The following is a 27,874-nucleotide window of genomic DNA, read 5'->3' as shown; positions in this document are numbered from 1 at the left end:
AAATTTAATAAAAACAAACAAAATCAACAAATTCAAATCTTTAATTGTACAAAGTGCTCACATCATATCATCAGAATGAATACATAAATCAGTCTTCATGCATCAAATTACATCTTACTTATTGAAAACTATTAAAGCATGACATATGATAAATTGTAAATGCACTGGCATATAACAGTGCAGTTCACTACAACCAGAACATTTTTTAATATGAAGAAGCTGCCACCAGGTTTTCTTCACGAATCATCCTTAGCAGCATCCACAGAGAACCAAAGATGTTGATCAAGTTCACAATGTCCGATATTGTTTTGGGAAATAAAAAAAAGAGAAACAAACCATCACCTTAAAGCAGCACACACACACACACACACACACTCACTCAAGACACCCATGAACCCAACATAACTACCAATGAAATGATGCTCAAATTGATATGTGTTGAAACTGACTGTGAGGGGAGATGAAGGGGATGGGTATGGGAGTGTGTGTGAGGCTGGGGGGATGGGGGCATTAGGGGAAAGGAGGGGTTGAAAAGATGGTGTAGTGGGGCATCTGGAATTTGTTACCCTCATTGCTTCTTGTCTTTTTAAAAATCACAGCTGGAATGACAATTCATGTTGAGAAACAGCAGTCACAGCAATGGATAACAAATGGCACCAGCAATTTCCTTAACTGCATACATGCATACATATGTACATGCATATATATATATATACAAGACTGGTACTATTGAACAATATAACATACTTCAAAATCAGGTTTACATTACACACATACTTTATGAATGTCTGCAAACACATGTGGCCGTTGGGATAGGTTTGGAGATTTAGAAGAAGGAATTAAAGAAAAAACAAAATAAACTAAAGACAGAAATGTCAAACTGATTAGGTGACAGGTTAGGAGTTGAAAGAGCATTTAAAAGTTTGATTTCAATAATGATGAGCATAATTTGAACCAGAGCACTGCCATCACAACCGCCCTCCCCGCACATTCTGTCACCCAGTAGTATTTTTACTTTTGTCTTCAACCAATCATAGTTTTACTTTCAAAGTAATGCAACAAAACTGTGATGCAGGTTCTCCAAACAACTCTTCCCAATTTCCACCCCAGAGTTCATGAAATACATTCACAGTGTGAGCATAACTGTACAATATCAAATTTCTTATGTTTGCTCTGGTTACAGATGAGCACATTAGACAAAACTGTTGAATCAGCATCAGAAACAATTATTTCCCTTTTCCTACTTTGTTGCAACATAGGAGAAGCTGTTTTGATTTGATCCATCTGTTTGACTTTGAGCCCCAAAACAGAACTATGTCACACACAGACACACACACATACACACACACATACACAAAGACCTTCAAACTTGTGAAAGAAGTGTCAAAAGACATCGAAACTGAGTATTTGGTCCTGGGAAGGACCATCACGCCACATCCCTACCAGAGGATAAAAAAAAAACCCACAAAATACACACACACACACACACACACACACATACAAAGCTGAAAAAAACACACATGATTCTTCAAGCGGACAAAACTGGAAAAAAAAAAAAAAAAAAAAAAAAAAAAATCTAACAAGCAATATATATTATTTGGGTATCAATCTAGACAGTTTCTTGTTCTCATGCTCAACATAAGAACTGGGGGAAATTACCAGGCGAATATGAATGAAGTCAATGTCATGTTACAAATCTTAATAAAAAAACAAAACAAAAACAAAAAAATAACACGTGGTCCCACTTACATGAAATGAGAAAACTTCAGAAATAAAAAAAAGGGAAAAACTTCCTCAGTTGATATTATTATGGTCTAAAGAAAAACAACAACAAAAACAAACAAAAAAACCCAAACAAAAAACAAAAACAAAACCCAGGCTTCAATCCAACAATCAGAAATAAACAGTCTTAGCATAAACACCACACTTTTCAAACCTTATTTCAAGGATATTTTTTTCTGCGCTTGACTTTTAACATTTTCTGAGCACTATCAAGTAAAGTAGCTCTTGACATACAACATGTTCTAAGCACTATCAAGTAAAGTAGCTCTTGACATATCTTAACGTAACAGTATTATTACTAACTTGTATTCTGCTCATTTTTAAGTTTTCGCTCAAGGACTTTTTTGCCCCTTGCATTTGACATTATATTCTGAACAAGATGCAAGACAAGTGACGTAAGTAACTGGCATACAGATAAATCAAAGGTCTGAAGAAATTAAGTTTGATTTTAGCGACATGTACTTTGGTTAAACTGTTCTGTCACCCTGTTCTGCCATCATCCACCTGACTCCCTCATCAATAAATGAAATTGACATACATGTAGAAGCAAAACAAATACATTAAAGAACAAAAAGTGCATAGCTCTTTTTAGTTCCAAATTCACTATTCAACAGAATTTTATTCTGAAATGAACTATAATATCTGAACAGACATTTTTTGCAAAAAACCTCACACAAATCAACAACAAAAATAGACATAATTATATACAGTAACATTATTAAGTTATTTTGACCAAGACTGGGCTTTTTTACTACAGTGAATCTTGCATGGGATTAAGATTTAAGTCTAAGCAATAATGTCCAGTAGTAAAGTCTAAAAAAAAAAAAAAAAAAAAAAAAAAAGATTTTCACCTTATCTAACTCACACCTAAATAATAATCTTTTTCTTCACCAGAACAGCTACTGGCCATGATTATATATTACTTGTCGATAAACTAATGGTTCCTAAATACTCAAGATCTGCTATACAAAAATAATAAACTTCTTTTCAACCAATCGGTCCAATGATTTCTATCGTCCATGCATTACTTGTAAATAAATTGATTGTTACAAATGAATCAGAACCTAAAATATGATGCAAAAAATATCTTCTAAATCAGGATTTCCCAATGTCTGTAAGTCTAACCATAATTCTGCCACATACCTACAGAACTGACTATAGCAGATCATTATTACTTTTGGCATCCTTTAATGTTGAATTAAAAATAAACATTCCAACTATAAAAATCAGGAATCCTGTTTCTCACTCTTGTACAACTGTGGTGGTTGGGGCTTAAAATAAACACCACAAAACAATGACTGAAGTAACAGAATTTGCAATGAAGTCCAACATTGCCACTGTAGCTTGTGAATGATCTGATCTGGAGGTATAAATCTTTAAATCTTTCTCTATTCCCTATATACACAGAACTGAGACAAAAAAGCATTTACTGATTTAGCTTGAAAATGATATCTCATTCTTGTGACAACTGCTCTAAAACGGAAATTTTCTATCTAAAATTACGTTTAAATAACATACTTACCGTGACCCAACTTGTGCAGACTCCGGCAGGGGTCTGACATTCCTGTCCTGTGCAAACTACTATCCGCTTATTTTGAGAAAATGAAAGCAACTACGGCCGATAACCTCCCGGAAGTAGGTAAACTCCTCTTTGTCCCGCTAGCTAGCGCCCTCTTTTTCCGGCAGCCATCTCGACACCTGTTCCTGTGCACTGCATACGGCTAAGTTTTTTTCGTTAAACAAATCTAAGTGCTTCACAAAATATAAGAAAGAGAATTATTTCAAAGTTTATGCTCCAAAGAGGTTTCACTAGATATAAAATATCAATCTAAATGGTGTTACATCGATTTTAAAGGTACATTCACAAGATAATCATAAGCTGCATTAATACGATGATCATACTGGTACTTCATTAAAAAAAAAAGTCATATGGAAGAAAAAAAGTCAATAATTACTTGAAAAAAGTACACATATTTTTTTCTGTTATTTCTGTCCCAGAATAATTCAAGGTAAGGTTTCAAAATTGTCCAGGCAAAGACCTGACAGGCACTTGCTGTTATATTCTTTTATTTATTTTTTTTTTCCATAAACTGGGACACCATAGCCAGAGCAGAGGTGGTAACAAGAGAGAAAAAAAAGAAGGCTCTGGGTCATGATTAACCAAAGACAGCGCCACAGTGAGCACAGCGACGCTGGCGCATGGCAAGGCAGCAGAGGATCCCAATAGGGAAAAACAAGATAGCACACAGCACTCCCAAACAGGTGAAGTCATCTTCCAGCACGCCAACCTGAAAAAACAAGACCCTTTTATTTGTGAGAATACAAAACACACAAAGACAATCTGAGAGACATATGATAAACCATACAAAGAATCTAGCTTCTTACAACCAGCATTTTTTCTGTTTGCCTTTTTTAAAAAGCTGTAAACAGGTCTGCTCAAAATCTAACAATGCTTAGCTTACAGTTAACTATTACAAGAGTAGTCAACATAAAAAAAAAAAAAAAAAAAATCTTAATCTCCATTAAAGATACAAAACTACTTCATAGTGCAAATCTCATAAAAAGATATAAACTATGAAATGCTACAGAACTATATAATTCCATGATAGGCATCCTTTCTACATCTGTAAACACCCTTCTTTCTTTTTAATGGAATAATCAATCAGAAGGCAATTTATAAACTAAGCCTCCAAAGAGGTGTGGTGATTTAGTGGAATGGAGTGACTAGGGAAGACGGCAATTTGTCATGCAATATCTAACATACCATTGTTCTCTACAAGTCCGTAACAAAATAAGAAGAAATGGATGGGCAAATTATGCCAAATCGGAACACATTCAAATATTTCAATATCTCCCTTTCAATGGGTGTAGCAGCCAAGTAGTTAGAGTATCATTATTTTTCTTCCACATTCTGTGAGATCTGTTGTTTGAATCAAGTTCAACAGAAAAATCATGCACAAAAGGAGCAACTACCACCAGGGATATCATTCTTGTCGGCATAGTATTCAAATTTCAATCTTATTCTTAATTACCCTGCATGCAGGACATCCTCCGACAACCACCACTCGCTGAGCAGCAGGCTGCACCGTCACGTTGTACTGGTAGGAGGGAGTAGCGCCGGCAGGCTGGGGTGGAGGAGGAGCATAGCCACCCTGAGGTAGGGGGGTGTAGCCACCCTGGGACGGCAGTGGTGCGTAGCCACCCTGGGCTGGCACCTGGGCATACCCGCCTCCCTGGGGAACTGCTCCATAGGCCTGCTGAGGCTGGTACACTAGAGGACAAATTGAGAAAAGAAGTGCTTGATAAAACTTGGAAAGAAAAAGAAAATCAGGCAAAAATCACATAGCAGATAAAAAATAAATCACAAGTCCCTTCCCCTAATTTCTTTTTTCTTAAATCACAAGTCCCTTCCCCTAATTCTTTTATTCTTAACACTTATTTTTTTTAAACAGTGAGTACCACTATTTTTTTTTCTTTCTTTCTTTATTTTTTTTATAGCTTACAATATGAAATAATCATTTCTTTTAAGATACCTTATTTACCAAAGGAAAAATGGTCCTCCCTATCACATTATCAATATGTATTTATTGCTGGATTAACTAGAAATAACATCATTACCAAATTATCAGTATTATAAAAACAACAACAAAGCAAAACACAATTATGATCATTTGTCAATTGACCTAAATGCTTTGCAAACATCAAAGCACAGCAAATAATCACCTGGCAGACATAAAAGATCTTCATAAATTGCAATTATCACAGCATGAACTGTTACACTTACAGACTAGTGAATGAGAAGGTTAGAGAGAGCGAAAGGGAGAGGGGGGGGGGGGAGAGAGAGAGAGAGAGAGAGAGAGAGAGAGAGAGAGAGAGAGAGAGAGAGAGTTTTCACACACAGAGATGATAGCAAGAAGTAAATTTACAATTCTGACTATCAATAGTTCAGATATAATGTGAACTAATTAACAACAAAACAGCCCTAATTGTTCTAACTGTTCTACAACTGTAACAAATAAACAAACGTTTCTTAAAAAAAAAAAAAAAAAAAAAATTTAATTCCATTTTTGTACTTACCTCCGGGTGGCTGTTTCATTGCATCTTGATAAGCTGGTGGATTTTCAGCCATGGTCTGTTATCTAGTTAAAAGAAGGTCTGTAAAAAAACAACAAACATCATCACAAACAACTGAGTGATGTTATATAGAAGAAAAACTCATTAAAACTGTGGCACCAATTAACAGAAAAAAAACTGGAAAAGGGAGAAAGTGAGTAGAAAGGGGTGTGTGAAAGTTTAAAACAGTGTAGTAATAGTCTGTATCTAAAACCAATAACATTAACAATGTGTTGGAGTTCCTCAGCTATAAATTGCAAAGACCCTATGGTGTTTTGTATACTTTAATGAAGCTCCTTTTACCCGGATAACTGACAGATCCCCCTTTGCTCTCTTTTTAAGTTTCATGCATGAGCTGCAAACTGTATCATGTCATGCGTAACCTTATTTCCAAACACAAAATACATTCACTTTGTGGAGGTGTTATCTGTTGAAGATGTTCTTTATTATTCATTAGAACGAAAATTAATATGTGTGGTTGCATTCTAGCCGTGTAAATTACTTTCAAACTTTTCCTGTGTCGGGCCTGTTTTATAACTTTGTACGATATGCAGCTGTACAGTTTTTGCAGCGTGAAACGAGGGTCCCTTCTTTTTCTCTTTCAGCTGCAGCTCACGCTCGGCCGCAGCGGGAGGGAAGGGAACGGGTGAGACTTGGCAAGCTTGACAAGGCCGAGCTAAACTATCCTTGCAACAGCGGTAGAAACGCTATAGAAGATCTCCACATGACTTGCACAAGGATTGCTTAACCCCCCCCCCCCCACCCCCCCACCACACATACACACCCCGCCCCACAATCTTTTCAAGCTTTGTGCGTAAAGCAGGAAGTGAAGGTGTGAAACCTCTTTGGGGCATTCTGTGTGGGACCAGTTGATCTGGTGGCCTGAATATGTAATTATAAATCCAAACGGGGGCTCATAATGGAAAAGCAAACCCTAAAGGGGTGAGTGAGAGACTACCAACTGGATGACTAATCAGTAATCTTCATGAATACAAAAACTTGAATAAGAAATTCAAAATATCCATATTTTCACTTTCCAGGATTGTGTTCATAAATCATTATATGATCTAACTTTTAAAAAGAAACTTTAATGACAGCTGACACATGTCAATACATTTTGTAAAGTACTGTAAAAATGATCAAGCTTGGTGACTGGTTGTTATCTATCTATTTTTTTAATGATGCTATTAAGATTAAGAAACTGTGTCACCAGGCGACTGTTCATACAAAGAAGCAGGCAACACCCACTCATCCAGTCATAGTCATGACAGAAAATCTTCCCTGACAAGCTTCAACCATGTCTCCTAGAAGGTACAAGATTTCTAGTCTTGGTTTGCTCATTTGGGCTGTCTCTTCCCTGAAGGACCTTAAAAAAAAAAAAAGAAAAAAAAAAAAAAAAAAGATATATATATATATATATATATATATATATATATATACACACACACACTACAACGGATGTATCATCATTGACTGGTATCAATATAAAGGCTCCAACTGGAAGAGACAATCACATATAACTAACCTACTATTCATTTCTATACTGAAAATGAAGACAGAAGCTGATGAAAGTTATAAGAACATACTATTTTATTTTTACAAGATATATCCATTCCCAATGTCAACCCTCCCCTGACCTCTTTTCCAATCTTTGCATGCTTTTTTGTCTTCACTCCATGTTTCATTTATACTGTTGGTTTCAAGCATAACATTTTCTTAAAAAAACAAAACAAAAAGAAAACACATATATATAGATGTACACATCAATGCATCATCAGAGATACATTTAGTTATTGTCCTGCACTCAGAAGCTTCTCATACAACCACCTGGTTACTTTAGGTGGCTTGTTCTGTATCAATACTGAGGCTGTTTATATTATATTATTGTATGGAACAAAAAGACATGAAATCTGGGACACATTCTGTGGATATCCCATGATTATGAGTAATAATGTCGAAATGGGTTGTTGAGACTGAGCTTAACAATAGCATGCATACTGTAGTTTAATACACGTACACACTGCTCTTATACATGTTGGCACACGTACACATTTGGTAATAGCATTACTTTCCAGCAAAAACCCACCCAAGATTTCTTGAAAAACCAACAACAAAAAAACACACCATAGTCTGCTCAGCTCAGTTTCCACTACATAAGACATAGAGGAAGTATCTGAAATGAAACGATGCGGTTTGTTTGGGTTCAAAACAAGTTGTCGACAAAAGACGTAAGTTATTATGATCTGCCCAACACTGTAACAGACAAGAACTTCACGCATTTAACGTAAGCACATATCAAAATACTCACCAGAAGACGTGAAATACGTAAGACAATCAAAAATGTGACAACTGTATCTTCTGTTTCAGTCACTTCTAGACTTCAGAAAGTTCAATCATGTGATGAGCCTGTCCAGGAAGCTCCCTTCGTTAAAATTCGGCTTTCCTCGGCAAATTTCCGTCATGAGGAATGGGTGAATACTTTAATGGAGTTCCTTACATCCGTCAAATTTATAGATTCTGAAACATGTTTAGAAAATTCATAATGCAAATAAAACCTACCAGACTCATTTGAAATTATCTATTTATTTGATAGATATGCTGTTCGTGGACAATGGTGTAGTAAACACTGCTGTCCACTTACAATAATTTCTTACTTTTTCAAGGGGGATGTGCTTCATCTGTCACCGAAACACGGAAAATACCGAACGAGAGTTCCGATGTCCGCGAAAGGTTTATAATTTCCTTTTCCGTTCACGTGGGTTGTTTACAAATAGGAGACGTTCGCAGACGACTTCGTATGATCGTGATCATATGAGTGTAAGAGCAACACATTCTGCATTTCCCTCCAGTCTAAATCTTCTTATTTGTATTATCATTTTTTCCACACACATCATAGCTTGAAGGAATGCTAACATTTGGTTGGATTTGTAACTGATCTGTGATAGAGCTCGTGTATATAAATAGTCAATACGTCATTTTAGTCATGAGAACTTTTCACTGCAAACAATGGAATAGATATTACTGGATCACACAAAGCATGTGCACGCATCTCTCTCTCTCTCTCTCTCTCTCTCTCTCTGTGTGTGTGTGTGTGATATCACTGGGACATACTAATTTCTTCCTGTAATGCAGGGAGATGAAACTTGAAAGTGTTTCCCCAGAGACAACAGTACTGTCCAAGACAGCTCCACTGGTACACCGGGTCAAGAAACTGCTTATCCATCTGTGTATTTAATTGTGCCTTTGAAGCCATAGTTTGATAGGTCTTGTAGCAGCCTTTACCTTTGAAGTCATAGTTTAATATGTTGTGTAACATCCTTTTGCGAACATGGTCATGGTGTCAAATGACCTACTGAATGATTGCCTAGTGAACAAACATACCAAAATCACAGGAAAAAAACACAACATATAATGCATCATAGTTAGGAGTTGAGTCTTGCATACCAGAAAACATTGTTTACATTAGACAGGATATTGTGGGTTTCAAATGAAAATGATAGAGCAGGTATGAAATGCTGTGATGGATATGATGTGCTAAGGGTTTGCACAGAATAGAACTTAGAAGTGAGGGAGATTGTGTAATAGTTCTCAGCCAGGTGTATGCCATCACTTTCTTTGTAAAAAAACAAAAACATATTTGAATAAACTTGAATTTAAAAAAAAAATCAATTTAGTCAAGTTAATGACTGAGAACCAAAAGGTTTTGTTTATTATTATATATATTTATTCTGTTTTCAGAACTTCTCAGAGCACACAGCAAGCCTTCTCTGCATATATTTCAATGTCAGCAACATCTTCATCTCTGACAAGTTGTGGCTACCAGTAAGCCATGAAGGATCCAAGATTTTGGATAAGCAACCGCAACGGCAATGTGTTCACGGTGTGTGCTTCAGAGCGGTACATACGCCAGCTGACTAGTGAAAGTGGCGTGCGAGTAAAGAGACTAGCTGCCAGTGACTGGTGTGCCTGGGCAGTTGGTCATGATCATCGTGTCTGTTTGTTTGTTCTGGCTAGTGATGTGCCCATCAGAGTACCAGGGACAACCTATGAAAATCAGGTACAGTAAAACAGGAATGAAATGATTGGTATATATGGTCATGTGGTGGATCAGATGTGATTGACGATGTGTTTCTGAGTGTGTGACTGTCGACTGTGATGTGACAGATGGTTTGAATTGTGCATTTGCATGCACATGCTTTTGTGGGATGTGTGTGTGTGTGTGTATGTGTGTGTGTATGCATGTTCACTGATTATGATTATTACTTGCTTGTTTCATGGTGTTGTTTAAAAAAGCCTAAAGTTTTAAATGAAAGAGAAAGAGAAATGAAAATTCATGAGTAACTAATTACTCTGTGTGTTATCTGGTACAACAGTACTACTTTATGCTTTTTACATCGTCATCAGACATCATGTTCTTCATGCTTTCTCATGCAGCCCTTTTGTACAATAGGATCAGCATTGGTGTCTGTTTGGTAGTAAAATAAGCAGACATAGAAGGTTCTTCTTGTCAGTTTGAGCCCCACTGATGACATGGAGAATTTGTGTGGTTTGAGACTAGAGAATAATTTGTGCTTTGAACCGCTCTGCATATTTCAGGCTGATTAATGTATACACAGAAAGACAGTTCCAACCATTGCTTTATTTTTCCTTGTTTGCAGAGGTGGTCCCCATTCAGTGGGTTCCACAGCTCCAATTTGCTGCCAACAGACAGACGTGCATGGAGTGATGAACATGGAGATGTCTACCTGCCCAAGGAGAGCATCAGGCTGCCCTCTGCTCACTGGGACTGGGAGGGAGACTGGTTCATTGATGAAAATCTCCAGGGAGAAATTTGTACTGACAGAGGGGTACATGATTTGTTTTGGTTTGGGGAAAATGTTTTACCTTCAGCTAAAAAAAAAACAAAAGAAAACATCCCCCTCCATGCCCCCCCCCCCCCCCTCCAAAAAAAAAAAAAAACCCTACCAAAACACCCAACTCAAAGAATCATCAAAAAAGGCACATTTTTGTGTAGCAAATGTATTCCCGATTAAAGTCTTTCAGTTCTAATGATATGTTATTGTTTTTTTGTTTTTTTTTAACTATATTTTAAACGTAACTACCATTGTTGAATAGTAATTAAGCATTGCCAGAGTTTTAAGTCCTGTGCTTCTAAGCTCATTTTGAGAGCCTTGAAATGGCTATGGTGGTTTGATGACATCCCCCCTCCTAACCCTAACCCTAAAGTAAGCAAACAACATAAAATATGATTAAAAAGAAATATTCTTTGTAATTTATTTCCATTTCAGGGTTGGCAATATTCCATCAATTTCAATGGCCGCTGGACACCAGAAAGCTGCTGGAATTCATGTGTACGCAAGCGCAAATGGATACGGTTTTGTCGGTACACTGCCACCAATAAATGGGCTATAGTAAGGTTTTCTGTGTTGTGTTTCAGTTGAATATTCATGTCACCACTATTCAATTTCAGTTTACAGTTTTTAGCAGTTGAACTTTAAAATTTTATTTTACACACACACACTCACACACACACACACACACACACACACACATGCACAAACACAAAATTGTCGTCTTATATCAAAATTCTAGAATGGCTGTGAATGATGTAAAAATCTAAACAAGAGACCTCTCCTGGTTCCTCTCTCTCTCTCTCAAAGTTAAAGTTCTGTGAAGCTTGCGTGAATGTTAGTTATACTAGTACGTCATGATATTTTCTAGGCCCAAAACCTGGCTTATATCACATTCACAGACTGACAAAAGCTTATAGTTGAGCCAACAGCAAAGTGAGAGCTGTATGATCAGTGGTTTCTCCCCTGCAGTGGAAAGTCATTTATAGCTTCGTGTTTTTTGAAGGACTATGACTTCTGAAATTATGAGGCAGGATTGAACTGGCACTTACTGCTGCAGTCTAGGGAGTTAGCTGGCCTTTGGGAACCATCCCAACATTGACTGTCCAAAAACCTTCTTGGCCAAAAGAGTAGCAGTGTACCTTGGGCAGGACACTCTCCACTATAATCAAATTTTATCCCAGATAGGACAGCAGATGCCTCCTCTGCTGTTCTGGTAGACACAGTTGGACATGATGGACTATTATTGTAGCCAAGCGCGCTCAGCTGGCTTCAAAAACTGCTTCATGCACAAGCTGTATAGCAGACGCCTTTTTCGCAACTAACCGCCGGTCTCCAATGACCCGCACAGAATGTGTGACACCATTCCTGATTTGATTGCAAATCCCCTCTTAAACAACTGCTCCTAACCATTTATTAAATCAAGTCTCTGTATAGTTCACTGTAATATTATATTTGTTGTGCTTACCACACACTTTAATCAGTTAGAAGCATGCTTGATTTCAGTTAAATTGTTCGTCAGTCTAAAGCTTTCAACTGACGCTAAGATTACGTCATTTTGTCCTTCTCATCACTCATCCACTCCACAACTAATGTCGCTGTACATCATTGGTTGAGCTGAAATATGCGCTTCTGTCACACCGTATTTAATCAGATATCTCTTTCGTCGGATCAGTAAACTACAAGTATTATATACTGGCAGAATCGTCGCTGTGCAATTCCATCTTTAAATCTATTCCATTTGTGTTTGCCTATGTCAAACTGATTTAACGCAGTTTGTAATTTTCAGCGACAAGCTCGCTAAAACTGACCCATTCCAGGTGACATAAATTAAGATTATAAATGCATCTTAATTTATCAACATTTCATTTTATACTCATTAGAAAGTAGGTGTTGAGCTGTTTCTTTTGTGACCAATCTGACATAAATCAGTTCAGGAATCATTTAGAAATCTATCACTGAACGCCATGTAACAAACACAATTCTGATCAGATTTAGCCTGCTTGGGGACCTTTCGCTTCACGGGCCACGCTAGCATCATTGCAGTTCGCTTAACTTGCATAAATAGACGGAGTGGTTGATCACTGGCCAGTCACTGGCCAGAGCCTGCTCTCTTTCTCTCTCTGTCTTGCTGTTTTGTAAGAAGTGTGTGTTGTGTGTGTTCCCGCAATGGCTAGCGTCATCGCCATATCACTGTAAGTACTGTGTGTAAAATGTGCTGATGATTTGTAAATTGTATTCTTTGACACAGTACTTGCGTTCATATGAGTATGTTGATATTGCTTTGTTCAGTTAACTATTGCTTGACATGTAGTCACAGCTCGGCTATGATTGATCTAGAAAATCGCCATGTCGTCATATCCTTGTAGCTGTATTCCATTTGATTCTTTTCAACATCACAGTCAGTGACATCTCTGGACACTGATAGTTTGTTCGAGAATGTTCAACTGAATGACGCATTCTTTCTCATTTGCTGTCATTGATGAAGGTTAGGTTACTTATCCTGCTTCGGTGGAGGAGATTTAAATGTTGAACACAAGCTTTGGTATGTTGATATTTAGCTTTGATGCAATGGATTACTTGTGCAGGTTCATTCACTACTTAATGGTTAAGCCATGGTGGTTCTGCAAATCTTTGTATTGAGCACCAACTATCTGGTCTCTCAGCTTGCCAGTATCATATCAAAGCCACTGATCCTATCTTTTTTACATGCTGATATCAGTTGTACTGCTACAGTGTTTCACAGTTGCAGTGTGCTCAGTACTCTAAGATGTGTGTAGTATTCTGTTGTGGCAATTACAAGATAGTGTTGGATTAATATCATTTATTGGTTAAAACCAACTGGTATGTATCACAGTCTGTTCATTGTAATTTAGCGGTTATGCTCTCTCCTATACGGCTTACTCCAGTATAGTGCTATGTGATAACTGATTCATTTGAGTCACTTTGACACAGTATGAGCTTTACTTAAATCTATACTGTCAGTGTACTTTCACTAAATCACACTTAGCTTTAACCACTTTATCTACAATATTCAAATGTATTAGAAATATTTGATGTCAGTGTTTGGTCTTCATGTGCATTATCTTATCTTATGTTGTTGCTTATCCCAAACTGAGGGTTAGTCTTTCCATATGATATGTATACATATGCTGTACTATTCATTTGCATTCCTGCCATGTACTTAATGACATTTGTTTACTTGTGTCTTATCAGTGCACTGTTTTCTCTTTATCTCCTCATCTTCTCTTATCTCTTCTTCTTTACTTAATATTGTAATGAAACAATAGAAGACCCTTTTGTGACTGGCCTGCTATATGCCCCTGGCCTGCGCATAGATCTTTTCTCTCCTTTAATTCAGTAAATCATCAATAATTCTTTTTACCATCCCCTTCTTTAATAATACCACTCAGGTACACGGCTATACATGAGAATGTGACAACTTTGGACACGTTTCATTACATAGGTGTCTGACATGGAGGTGGTGGAAAAGAGTGAGTGCTTCATCGACATAGCTGTAGGAGGCCAGTTGTTACCAGGGCAACCACCAGACTTCCTCAGTGTATGGGCCATCACCAACAATGGGCAGGTAATGGTGGAAATAGTAGTCTCAGTAAATAGTGATGACACAAAAACATGATATATAGCTGTATTAGAAAACAGTTTCATGTACATTGCAATGCCTGAATTGCAATGTCTGGAAGCAGTTTTGTTTGTTTGTTTGTTTTATTTTTTTAATTTTTTTATTTTTTTGCTTTTTGCAAAGAGAACTGTCAGGAATAGCTGTCATTTAAACATGATCATGTAACTGTTAGGAAATACTTTTCATGTTAATAATAAAGCAAAAAAAATATTTTAAAATTCATTACTTGGATTAGTGTGCCTGTGTGTACATGTGTGTGTGTGTGTGTGTGTGTGTGTGTGTGTGTGTTCTTTCTTTGGTGTAACATCTTTTCACTGTGAGTGATATTAGACAAGCCATGCGTTTGTGTTCTTTTTGTAGTGTAATATATTTTCACTGTAAACAATATTTGATTTTGTATATGTGTGTGTGTTTGTGTGCACATGTTCATAAAAGAGAGTGTGCATACTGTTCATGACGGCATTAACCTGCACTACTCAGATGATTGAAAATCTTTTTCCATATTCCTTACCAACAGCCATACATACCTGCACAAAGACTGTGGTGTCTTGCAGGTGTATGTGCGCACAGGCGTGTGGCGGGACTGCCCGGAGGGAAAGGAGTGGCGCCACATCCCGGGTCACTCCATGGGCATCATCAACATTGCCTGCGGCCCCACGGGCCTGGTGTGGGCCATCACCTGGGATGGCCACACTGTGGTCAGGACCCACGTGTCCAGGGATAACGTGTATGGTGAGCTGGTTACACACACACACTGAACATGTATACATGCACGTGTGCATGCACACGCACACACACACACACACACACAGACACACACACACACACACACATGTTCACTCACTCATTCACAAACACATACACACACACACACACACACACACACACACGTGCGCACACACACACACACACACACACACACATACTCATTCACAAACACACGCGCGCACACACACACACACACACACACACACACACACATACTCATTCACTAATTCATGAACTCAAGCACACAAAGATTTCAAAGATATTTTAATCTGTAACCCTTTTTGGGGCATGGAGGATGTAAAAGCTATGTGTAACAAAAGAAAATAGTAGAAATGCTCAACATTGCAATAAGCGCAAGGGGTCAGTGAGATGACACACACACTCACTCAGGCACGTACACACAGACTCAGGTAAGAACCCACATGTCCAGGAATGATGTGTATGATCAGTTGGTTGCTGGTTTTATTTCCTTTATATCTGTGATAGCAATAGTATTTAAAAATTTCATCTTCCTTTCCCTCTCCTTTCCAGTCCTGTGTTACTTTTCATGTCGAAAGATTTTGGAATTAAAAGGAACAGCCCCACGAAACTTTACCAAACCCCATCACCATCACTTTCCACCACATCATTATTTGCAGTTTACATCATTCAACTAGCATTCTCATCAGAAGAAAAAAAAATCAAAATGCACTGACAGTGGAATACTCTGTTCAGGAAAAAAAAATCTTCATCCCTTTTCATTGAGCCTTCTCAGATAAGATCCTTTTCCCAGAAGTGTCATCAAGAAGCTTCAGAGGAATGATATCTTAGCCTTCTGTTGGGAGATAGTAGAGTCATCTAACAGCTCCAGGGTTGAAATGAAATGTAGAATCACACAACAGCTCCAGAGTTGAAATGAAGGTTTTTTTGTTATATTTATTACACTGGTTGGAAAATTCTAACAAAAAGAAATCTAGATCCTTTTTATGGTGAAACATCATGACTCAGATTGGCTGAGAACTAGAGGAAGAACACAACCATCAAGTGTTGGATGCTTTTGAGAACCTATGCAGTCTCAAATTTGTCCTTTTAAGAACTCATGACATGCTTTCTCAGTGGTGCTGCTACGTTAGATAAATCATTTTGCGTCAGAAAGCAAGACATCTTTTTGTGTTGTGACTGATGATGTACTTTTTTTAGTATGATCGTTTTCTTTTCAATCGCCAAAGACGTGGAACAAGCTCCCTGATAACCTCCGTTATTCTGATTCCCTCGCATCTTTTAAATCTCGTCTCAAAACTCACCTTTTCCCTCAGCAATAAGTTCAATTGTGGCAGGTCCACTTCCTTTGTGTTAGCTGTGCTTGACTATGTGTGTATATATATGTATGTGTACATAACTACATGCATGTATATGAATGTGTATTGTGTGTGCATGTGTTTATATAAGTTTGTGCCTGCCTATGTGTGCGTATGTGTTAGGGTAGCTGTTAGATACACATGTATGTTAAAATGTATGTATGCAGTGTATGTGTGTGTGTGCGTGCGTGCGTGCGTGTGTGTGTGTAGTCACATTTTGGTGTGTGTATGTAACATAGATATAATGTTTTATGTCAACAAAAGCGTTATTGTAAAGCACCTAGAGCAGATTTCTGGATAGTGTGCTATATAAGTATCCATTATTATTATTATTATTATTATTATTATTATTATTATCATGATGCTGCTCTGATCTGACAGGTGTTGGGTGGGAGATGGTGCCTTACCCCCAGGAGTCGACCCGCCTCATGCAGGTGGCTGTGGGCAGGAACTCTGTGTGGGCACTTAGCAGAGATGGGAAGGTAGGTGATGATGCTTTGCTGAGGCACGTTTGGTGTTTACGATTTCTTTATCACTGTCTTTGTCCATTTGGTGGAATCACAGATGGACAAACTGACTGGCTGCTGTATGACAGTCTAGGCTTTTTGTGGGTGGGGATGTGGGTGCGTGGGTGTGGGTGAGAATGAGTTTGAGATAGTTAAACAAAATGAAGTGAAACGAAAAGAAATATCAAATCAGGAAAATGAGATAAGCAACTGACATAGGCTTTTTTTCATCTGTCCCTGGGGCATAAAATAATGATAAAGAATGTACACACACACACACAACCTTAACAACAGCAAACAAGGGAACACACAAACAAACAGAGAAAATCATGCTGTTACAGTGAAAAACAAAACGGAGAAACAAAGAGAGAGAGACAGAGAACCATTTTAATTATTAACAAGAGAGGCAAGGCCTTCAAGACTCACTTGTGATACACTTAAAAAAAAAAAAATCTAATCGTTAAAATGTGTTCTGTATTTGTTATTATAAAGCTTCGCATTAAAAAAAAAAAAAAAAAAGTCCTAACCAGATTCGAATTAAGTCCCCTAGCATTAATTACAGAGTAATTTCCCCTTTTTTTACTATCTGCACCAAAACGTTTGCAAAATAAATAAAACTTCCATGCTTAGCAAAAGAAATTCCTGTTTGAACAAAAAATGATAATAATGACTGCTCTTATTGTTGGGTCAGAATATCAGATCAAAGTGCCAAGTTTAGAGAATACAAAAAATATAAATATAACAGTAAATGCATTTTGCATATAATTAGGCTTCATTTTTTTTTTTTTTTTGTGCCGATCCCAGAGGTGCAGTATTGTTTTAAACAAGATGACTGGAAAGAACTGAATTTTTCCTATTTTTATGCCTAATTTGGTATCAACTGACAAAGTATTTGCAGAGAAAATGTCAATGTTAAAGTTTACCACGGACACACAGACACACAGACACACACACACACACAGACAACCGAACACCAGGTTAAAACATAGACTCACTTTGTTTACACAAGTGAGTCAAAAAAAGGAAGGAATATGAAATTAGAAACCCCCAAAGAGGAAAGATAACTGCTATCTGTGGAAGACAAAATGTAATCTTATGACTCAACCTAGCTGGAAAAGATGCACTGTCTCTCTACACTTACTTGCATATCAGAAAGTTTGATAAGAAGATTGATCACAGTCATGCAACTTAACCCAAATAGAATTTTGCCTGATAGTGATCACAAGTATGAAACTATGTCAAAGGAAAGAAAGTAGTACTGCTTCTAACCAAATAAAATACTGTTCGGCATAATTATAATAATCTAATCAAAAGAGAATTTATTTCAGGTGTGGTTCCGGCAAGGTGTGAATGGAGACAAGTTGTTCTGGGATGCCACAGCTGCCACAGGCACTGGCTGGGTCATGATGGTGGGGGAGATGACCCACATTGCTGTCTCCGGAAATGATCAGGTACATGATTGTTTTTAGGATTGTTTTTTAGGCATGGTTTTTTTCTCTCTCTGCTGATTGTAGAATGGGAAGGAATTACAATTGTTTTTTGGGCTTTTTATTTATCTGCTGATTATAGGACGGAAAGGAATTAGGATTGTTTTTTTGGCTTTTTATTTATCTGCTGATTATAGGACGGAAAGGAATTAAGATTGTTTTTTGGGCATGTTTTTTTTTCTCTCTGCTGACTGTAGAATGGGAAGGAATTACAATTGTTTTTTGGGCTTTTTATTTATCTGCTGATTATAGGACGGAAAGGAATTAGGATTGTTTTTTGGGCATGTTTTTTTTTTCTCTGCTGACATAGGGGGTCATAAGATAAACCATTAGTGGTTTATTCTGCATAAATACTTCAGACAGAGGCAAAATGACATGTGGCACAAGTGTATACAAGTGCATACATTCAATTACTTGCGTGTGCAAGAATGCATATATGCATTGAAGCATATGCACTCACACAGCATCGTGAATTATAATGTATAAATTACTTGTCACTTGATATCAGACACATGTTGGTTCTCAGGTGTTTGCTCTGGGCCTGGATGACGAAGACAAGGAAGTGTGGTTCCGGACAGGGGTGACCCATTCAGAACCAGGGGGCAAAACGTGGCAGCGAGTGGTTCTGGAGGAGCATCCAGATGTCTTCGACGTCAATTCACCATCCTGTCTCCTGTCTCAGCCATCTGACTCCACAGTGTGTCGGTACTCTCCTGATGACAGCTTCACAATATCTGACTGCTTCAATGCCAGTCCCTCCTGCATAGTGCAGACCATGGGTAGCGGCTCTGTCCCCTTGATGTCATTTACACCAAGCTCTCTTATATCACAAGGGCCAGGTGCTGTTGAGACGTGTCCCATCGGTGATATGTGTCCTGCAGGAAACCCTCTTGAACAGAAAGACTGCACATCTGCACCTGACTCTGTGCTGCACGTTACAGAGAATGAACTCACCAGTCTGCATGGAACTGTTGGTGCTTCTGTGCCAAGAGATGGGGACACCAGAGAGCGCACCAAGTCGTGGCAGGTCATCGAAAATAGCATTCATTCAGATCCAATGTCAGAGAATGAGATTGCTGACAATGCTGAAGAAGCTGATGAAAGCTTCCCTTCCATCCCATTGACGCCAGCAGCTGAGATGTCTGCAGACTGCAGACGGTCTTCACATGAATATCCACAGGACCAAGGCAAGGAGACATTACTAGTGGTGTCTCTGCCACCATGTGAAGGGGATGGAAATGTCACAAACAATACTCAACAGCATACACTGAATGCTGAAGAAAAAACTACAACCAGAATATCAGACATAGAAAGCCAGGTTCAGTCCACATGTTCTGAAGCTACACATGTTAAGCTCCCAGCAGTAGATTCAGTGGCAGAACCAGGCATGCTGAGCAGTTCTGTTACTTCCGACACATTTGACAGTCTGGAGTCAGGCCACTCAGACGTTATCTGCAACTTCGTCACAGACCTCATTGATGATGAGGAAGAGGCGGCTATTTCAGGCAGAGAGGACAGCAAACAGACAGGTAAAAACAAGTCTGGAACTGAGACATCTGAGGACATGGACAGCACACCAGTCACATTCCAGGACATGCATGACCAAGAAGAAGGTGGGGATGGTTCTTCAAAAGACCCGACAAGCATTCCTTGGATTAGTCTGGGACCTAGTGAGACTTTCTCGGGTCGAGTCTTCCGGAATGTCACTCCCTCCTCAGATTCTGACTCTGTGCCAGCAATGACCATGACCTTGGCACAACCACGATATGCATGGGGTTGGCTGGCTGTCAGTGATTTTGTCATGGAAAATCCTTCATCTGTGCCCTGGCTTTCTGTGTCGAAAGGTGAGTTGAAAGTTGAGACATATTTTAGGGCAAGTGATATAATTCTGAGACTTCTCTTGAACAGTGTGGGAGAAAATTATTAGCATTATCTTAAACAGTTTGAAGTTTCAAAACAGCCCTTTTAAAAATTTTTTTTATAGAATATATTCTCAGTTTCCTACGTTGTTTTTTTTAAGCATGAAAGATGAGATGTGTACAAAGTCAGCTTCTTCACAGAACATGTAATGTATTCATGTACCAAAATCTTGAGAGCTTGCTAAACTGGTATTGGTGTGTGTGTGTGTGTGTGTGTGTGTGTGTGTCTGTGTCTGTGTATTTATATTTATTTATATATGTGTGTGTGTGTGTCACTGTGTGTGTGTGTGTGTGTGTGTGTGTGTGTGTGTCACTGTGTGTTCTGTGTGTGGTTTTCATACAGTGTCATTCTCATTTGATTTTGATTTTTCTGGGTGCAGATCCTCAGGTGAACTACCAAATGCCCAAGGTGTCCAGAGCACTGAGGGATGGAATACTTCAACAGCTGAAGCAAAGAAATCAGAAAGAAATTAGCGGATTTTCAAATTACAATCATGCAGTTGAAAGGGTGTGTATTGTTGCATTATGCGATTGTATATGTACTAAAGACAGATGTCCGAAAATCAAAACATAAAAGTAGAAAAAAGTGTAAAATTTGAATGATTAGTATTATAACTTGCTTTACTCCTTATGACTTCCAAAGAGCTTAGTAAAATCATATGCTTTTTTGAAAAAAAAGCACAAAAAATTGTAAAATTAGAATAATTATTTTAGTATTATCATTGCTTTACTGCTTAACTCTTTCTATACTAAGGTACGCAGTATAGCATACCTCTTGCACACAACGCTTCGTTACTGTGGTATGCTATAGCGTACTGCGAGTTTAAAAATTCGTAGTTCATAGGTTAACAGTTTTGTGTGAAACTAAATAGCGCAGCTCTGTTCTACAGTCACCCAAAAGTGCACCTGTACTTTTATTGTGGCTGAAAATGCCTTTGTTTGAGTTCAATACTTGCAAGCGTACAGTCACTCTTCTTGCTCACTCAACAAGATGGTGTCTCTGTCAACTTCGGCAAGTACCGTGGCTCAAAGTCAAAAGCAAACTGATTTTATAGTGGATATCCACTGTGCATACGTATTTGCCCATTCAATTGCTACAATTAGGAAGTGTCTATGGTTACAAAAGACCACATTTGTAAAATTTCTTTTATATGAGAAAAACTGATCCCGTTTATGTCAGTTGTGAAAAACACAGATTTTTTTTTTTTAAATATGGTAAATCAGTCAGTAATTAAGTAGGTTGGTCCGCGGCCACTGTGGCTGTGGTTAACAGCGCAGTCCAGACCCATAATTTGACCATTTTCAACTCGCTCGTTTCACTACCAAACTTAATTAAATGACACCAATCTTATACTGGAATAAAGTTCATTCTTTCATCTATCTTCCTGTGGTATCTGTTTTTATCATTCGAGTCAAACTGGTATATGCCGGGCGTTCAAACACAAAGGGTGTCGCGTCGATTTTTACTGCGGTGACAGACTCCGCCGTGCTTGCCGCGCGAGCAGAATAACATGTGTGTCACTCGATCGTTTCGCGCTGCATTGTTTGGCCACTTACAATTTAGAAACTACGTCATTGGAAAGCCAGGATTCTCACGTTTTGATTGGTTAGAAATTTGTTGGGGTTTTCATAGAAAGTAGATCTAAAAGTCGCAACGAAAGTGTGAGACTAATGTTTGCGACCCTATAACATACGAACCAGTGTTTCAAATCACGAGCAAATTACAAGAAAAGAAAGTTTAAACTATGCACTTTCAAGTGCAATTCATGGCTTTTCTATAAAGAAAGAGTCTCGAACGCGCTTCGGAAGAAAAACGAGTGACCGATTTCGGATCCCGCAGCGCTGCTCGACCATGGCGGCGATCGAAGCCGTCTGCTCGTCATCATCGTTTGAAGAATGGAAAACTCGCCAACTTACAGGTTTGTAAGCAAATTTTTTTTCAATATGTTTATTTTGAAAATAAATGTAAATCATATTTTTTACATTTTTGTGGGTTTGGATGAATCCTAACAACTTTGCTTCGGCAGTGTTGATGTGTAACTGGGAACAGTAACACTTCGTCAGTCACGTTATTTTTTTTAGCACAATTATGATCTTTTGTTCGAAAATTTACCGCGATCGACAGCTGTATCTAGAAGATGAAGTGTCAGATTATTCAGTAATTTTTTGTTGTACAAGTGTTTTGAGTTAGTGAGGGCGGATTGATGGTTTAATATTGTGACCGACGTCGGACAGCATGGGAACACGTGTATCTTTCCACTTCTGTTCTGATCGTCAAACGCCAAGATAAGATCACGCGTGTGTGCGTGTGCGTGCGTGCGTGCATGCGTGCGTGCATGCTTGCGTGCGTGCGTGCGCGCATTAGTATGTATGTTATATGCTAAGTGTGTATGCACAGAGTTAGTGTCTGTTGAACTTATGTAGCATGCATACATGAGGTTGCCTGAGTATGGATAAGTTAGTGTGTGTGTGTGTGTGTGTGTGTGTGTGTGTGTGTGTGTGTAAATGATGTAAAGAATAAATAACTTACATGATTAGTAAACATGAAATAAGTTTAAGATATGTTGTTACATAACACTTACATCAATTTAAGTGAAACCATTACAGTGGAGTAGTAATGAAATTAGTAGATCATGTAGCAGTGCACATTCATCACACACTCATGCACACACATATATAAATGATATATATGCAAAAGCATCCCAGAAATAAATTTTTAAAAAAGTATTTTAAAACATTATAGCTGTCTCAAGTTTCATGCCTGTGTATTTCAGATGATGATCAGTATAAAGCCTTAAGGGCGACTATTGCGCACAGTGGACGAGGAAGACCACCATCAGCACCCAAGGTTCCATTCAGCAACAAACTCTTGATGCAATTAAATATGTTAAAGCATCAAGAAAACAAAACCTGGGGGGAAATGGAACATTTTCTACACAAATTATTCCCAGAGTGTACCTTTCCACGTGTGGTGTCAATAGTTGAGCGCACTGTTAAGGAATTCAGCAAGTGTGAAACGACCAGTGGTGCTGAATGTTTTTTAAAAGAAAGGAAAGATTCATGCATCTTCCCTGGCCCCTCCTGTCAGAAGTTTGGAATTACACGTGCAGATCTTTTGAAAGGAACTGTAGAGGACCGTGAGGCTTTACTCAGTTGTCCTATTGGTCTTGTGTCTGAAGTATGTCACTTGGCTAGGATGCAGAGGATAAAGGATGCAACATTGTATAAATGGCTTGGACACCTGGTCAAAGATTTGCCACCAACCCAGCAGCTCAAATTAAAACTGGGGAGGCTCAGAGCAGATGAGGTTCGCCTTCGTAAAAACAGAAGTAAACCAGGGGGAGAGAGTGCACTTCAAGATTTTTTAGAACTTCCTTTTGAAAGTGCAGAGGTCATCAGAGACAGCAGGAAGAAGCAAAAAACTGTCAAACAGCTACCTCCTACTTCAGACCCAGAGCCAGCATGCAGCAAAGAAAAAAATGAGGACATTATCACACAGGAACTAGGAACAACGACAGAGGAGGTGTCATTTCTTAAAGCAAAACTGAGTGAAAAAGAAAGGGAACTGCAAATCAAGGATGCTGAAATGACTGGACTGAAAGATGTGCTTAAGGACAAGAAAGAAGAGGTGAAAAAGCTCCAGATAGATGTGGACAAGAAAGACAAACAACTTGTTACCAGCCAGCGATGTATCCGAGCTCTAAGACAGCAGGAGGAATCCCTCAGAAAGTCATTGCAAGAGAAAAGGAAAGAATGTGTCGAGCTTCGCAAAGCCAATCTATACACTCGTTGTATGCGTCTGAAAAGGAAGGTGAAAGAGACTAAAGAACAACTTGCTCAGTTGCAGCTTGTAGAGAATGAACTCAGAGAAGAAAAAATCAAGAAGCGGAAATACCAAATACATGCATGCCAAATGACAAAGAAAAGAAGAAAAGCAGAAGAAGACCTGAGTGCATCCCAAAAAATAATTGAGACACTTCAAAATTCTCAAGAATATGAAGAAGGGATATTGATACCAGAAACACGAAATGCTAAGGGGCATTTTACAGAAGCTGTGGTGCTGTGTGTGATGGAATTGTTGGGTGAGTGTGAAGTACCAGCCCGCAGATGCAGCTGTGTTATCCAGACTGTGGCACGCCATCTTTTCAAAACAATTCTCCCAGATGACATGCTACCATCCAAAACTACCAACCTAAGGTTTGCAGACCAGACGCATGCTGTTGCCAAGCTGCATGTTGCTGAAGAGATAGCAACAAAGAAGTTCGATCTGCATACCGATGGTACATCACGGAACAGCAAGAAGTATGTTGGATTCCAGGTGACACTTGAAGACAAGAGAACACTTGCCTTGGGATTTGATGCAGTTGCTCATGAAACCACACAAACTCTGCTGGACCTTGCCCTCAGCAAACTTGAAGAGCTCTCCTTTCTTAAATCACCAGAAGACTCGCAGGCACAGCTGAAACAAATGCTCAAGAATATTGTCGGTGTAATGACTGACCGAGCTGTTAAAATGAAGTCCTTTGGTAAGCAACTGGAGGAAAGGTGTGAGGCTGCATGTGAGGGACCAGAAGAGCATGTGAAACTGGAGTTTCTCCACTGCAATGCCCATTTCTTGCTGGGGCTATCTACAGCAGCTGACAAGGCTCTGAAAGAAGTTGCTGAGGAGAGAAACCTGAATGGCCAGCTGGGCAGAGAAACCCTTCCTGCTTTTCGGTTTCACAAGTCACAAGATTCTTCAGCCTGCAGGTTTGTGTTGTGTCTATCTGCCTTCCTCTCTCCACATTCCACCCCCTCTCCTCACACTTGGTCTCTCATTCAGTCCTCCTTTTATACTGTGTGTGTGTGTGTCACTGTGTGTATCAGTTGTGTGTGTGTGTGTGTGTGTGTGTGTGTGTGTGTGATTCTATGAGTGTGTGTGTTCTGTGTTTGCTTAACAATAATAGCATATACAGGAGTACAAACTCTGTGTTTGCTTAACAGTAATAGCATATACAGGAGTACAAACTGAGAAATGGCAAATTTCAGAATTATGTTGGCAAATAGTAATAAAAACACACCACTCTTAGTTTACTGATCATATCATTGGATGTTTCTCAGGTTTGTGAGGATGGCATGTGACACTCTTGGTCCCAGAGGTGACGAACAGTGCGGCTGCCATCAACTTTGGATCATGTTCTGCAGCAACCTCCAGGAAAAGCCAAGTGCTATCACAAGCTTCCGTGGGAACAGATTTAATAATTTGTTCTCTGCAGCTGCAGGATTGATCCATCACAGGTACGTACATGTTACATATGATCTGATATGAACATTTCATTTATTCTAAAATCTATATATGCACATGAACTATTTATTTATGGGTAACTTCTTCAAACCCAAAGCTTTGTAAACAGATGCATTTATTGCAGTACATTTGTCATGTTGGTGACCATGTTAAATTTATCTCTTTTCAGGGACGATATCATCCAGTTTTTCAGACGCAGGCCCCCCTCCAACTTAAAGCAGACATCTGTTGAGGCTGATGCCAAGTGTGATGCTGTGAACACCATGGTTCTTGGACTGGCTGTCATGTATATATACATTACTGGTCCCTTTTGGAACCTGGTCAACAGCAACATCCACTACCTTGACCAGCACCAGTTCATCCAGCCAATGCACAGCTGTTTGAAGGTGTGTGTATATGTGTTTTTCTTTTCTTGTTTCCCTTACCAGTGACCCCCCAAAATGTGTATGCTTGTTTCTGTTATTTACTTGAGTTTCTATTGCTTTCCCTGAAAACTCTGTGTCTTGAACATGACTTATGTTTCATTGTTTGTATGTTGCAGGAACTTGCAGCACATCCTGATCTATTGATCAGTGACGTCCCTGATGACTTTGAGTCAGTCAGACTGCGGAACACACTGGTTGCTGACTCTGTTCTTCAGGCTGTGGCAAATGTCTCTGAAGATCACAAACCGCTCCTGCTTGCTGTGTTTAAAGCTGTCGCTAAACACTTTGTGCAAGTGGTCGAGCGCCAGCTTGGTGATTTTCTCCCTGATGGGAAGTATGGCAGACCCCCAACAGAAGAAGCCAGACAGCGTATGCAGCACTGTCAGCTGACAAACCTACTTGGTGAAGCCTGCTTTGCTGATCTGGACTACTCCATGTTTAAGAACAGAGGAGCCACTCTTCACCATCACTCCACTGCAAACATGGCCAAGAGAAACAGGCCAGTGTCCAGCTGGTTATTCTCAAAGTCAGCAGAAGAGAGGTTAAAGCTGATGCAGCAGTCCAGAAAGCTGGGCCCAGAAATGCGCCTTGCAGACCGGCAGCAGCAGCTTCTTGTTCTTTCCCAACTGCAAGAAGCCATGGAAGTGGAGGAGGAGAAAAATAGACAAAAGGAAAAGAGGAAGCTGCAGATCAGACAAAAAGTAGCTGATGAGGTTGCAGCACTTGGAGGCCCGTGTCGTTCGCAAACTGATGTTGAAGCACTCCTCCAAAGGTTTGACTCAAAAACAGACAAAACGAATGCAGTCAAAACACAAATCCGATACCTGCGAATCCTCTTACAGGTCACCGATGACAGGCTTCAGCTGAGTAACCTCTCCCTAGAAGCCATGTGCCGTAACCTGTCATCATACCTGGAGGACCAGTATGGTGATCAGGAACAGCTGCATGGACCTGATGCGGATATCTCACTGAGAGAGGAGATACCTGAAGATGACGAGGATGAAGATGTAGGTGAATATACCGATGCCCCATATGTCTTCAGTGCTCAGGGTCAGACCGTGGCTGTCTTCTATGATGAAGGCTTCTTCATTGGCCAGGTGCTCCAAGTACACAGTGACAACAAAGCAGACATCAGCTTCATGTTGCAGAAAAACAACACCAACATCTTCAGATGGCCCCAGTCTGACAAAATCAACACTGTAGAAAGCATCTATGTGTTTTTCAGTGACTTCGACCTGATTCCGACGAACAGAGTCTGGAGTGTGCAAGAGGAGCAATGGAAAACATTGCAGATGAAATGGAAACAATATATACACACATTTTGTTAATTGATTAGGCTTAGTTGTCCAAGTCAAAGACTTCTGTTATGTCAGATATGCATATTTACAATTACTCTGGTGATATCTGACAGCATAGTCTCATCATGATTGTAAAAAACTTGCTCATTTGTTACTAAAAAACCATATACTTTATGACTGTTTTTATTATTATCTGCATTTCTGATAGCATTAAGTCTTCAAAAAAACTGTATTTTACATGCTTTTCTGAACATGCACATATTTGAAATGTTTTTGTAGCATGAAAACTTTCTGAGATATCAACATTATAAGTCGGCATGTTATCACTGTGAAATCAGGCCATTCGACACTTGACAAAACTGAATATTTTGCTATTTTGGAGGCACTGTCTCTCTCAAAGCATGTTCCTGAGTAGGCCAGAAAAAATTCAGCATAAACTAGGTATTGGTGGTACCACGTACA

General features: G+C 39.0%; 3 protein-coding genes across 4 annotated transcripts in view; 2 read left to right on the top strand and 1 right to left on the bottom strand.

The window, feature by feature from the left end:
- Positions 1-26: 26 nt before the first annotated feature.
- On the bottom strand, positions 27-8,333 carry LOC143292438 (uncharacterized). The gene is made up of 4 exons (XM_076602712.1): positions 8,204-8,333; positions 5,860-5,937; positions 4,815-5,053; positions 27-4,070 (listed from the first exon to the last, which is right to left on the bottom strand). The coding sequence occupies exons 2-4, from the start codon at positions 5,909-5,911 to the stop codon at positions 3,939-3,941; spliced, it is 423 nt and encodes a 140-aa protein (XP_076458827.1). The 5' UTR covers positions 5,912-5,937; positions 8,204-8,333; the 3' UTR covers positions 27-3,938.
- A 258-nt stretch (positions 8,334-8,591) lies between these two features.
- The window catches only part of LOC143292437 (tectonin beta-propeller repeat-containing protein 1-like), a 47,220-nt gene continuing 27,937 nt past the window's right edge, over positions 8,592-27,874 (top strand). The window contains exons 1-10 of one of the 2 annotated variants that reach the window (XM_076602710.1): positions 8,592-8,712; positions 9,634-9,952; positions 10,554-10,742; positions 11,184-11,306; positions 14,212-14,334; positions 14,943-15,120; positions 16,875-16,975; positions 18,328-18,450; positions 19,013-20,330; positions 20,786-20,913. In XM_076602710.1, the coding sequence (XP_076458825.1) occupies positions 9,725-9,952; positions 10,554-10,742; positions 11,184-11,306; positions 14,212-14,334; positions 14,943-15,120; positions 16,875-16,975; positions 18,328-18,450; positions 19,013-20,330; positions 20,786-20,913 (2,511 nt within the window). In that variant the 5' untranslated portion in view covers positions 8,592-8,712; positions 9,634-9,724. Of the gene's footprint in view, positions 8,713-9,069; positions 9,089-9,633; positions 9,953-10,553; positions 10,743-11,183; positions 11,307-14,211; positions 14,335-14,942; positions 15,121-16,874; positions 16,976-18,327; positions 18,451-19,012; positions 20,331-20,785; positions 20,914-27,874 lie in introns of those variants that run through there. The other variant, XM_076602711.1, reaches the window with a different exon arrangement.
- Positions 23,992-27,532, top strand: LOC143293097 (uncharacterized). The gene is made up of 3 exons (XM_076604005.1): positions 23,992-25,154; positions 25,859-26,075; positions 26,231-27,532. Exons 1-3 carry the CDS (start codon positions 23,992-23,994, stop codon positions 27,440-27,442), a joined length of 2,592 nt encoding a protein of 863 aa, XP_076460120.1. The 3' UTR covers positions 27,443-27,532.

This window comes from Babylonia areolata, chromosome 18 (genome assembly GCF_041734735.1).
Source record: "Babylonia areolata isolate BAREFJ2019XMU chromosome 18, ASM4173473v1, whole genome shotgun sequence".
Taxonomy (NCBI): Eukaryota; Metazoa; Mollusca; class Gastropoda; order Neogastropoda; family Buccinidae; genus Babylonia; species Babylonia areolata.
The sequence above is the reverse complement of the archived record's forward strand: the minus strand, read 5'-3'. Positions and strand labels throughout refer to the sequence as shown.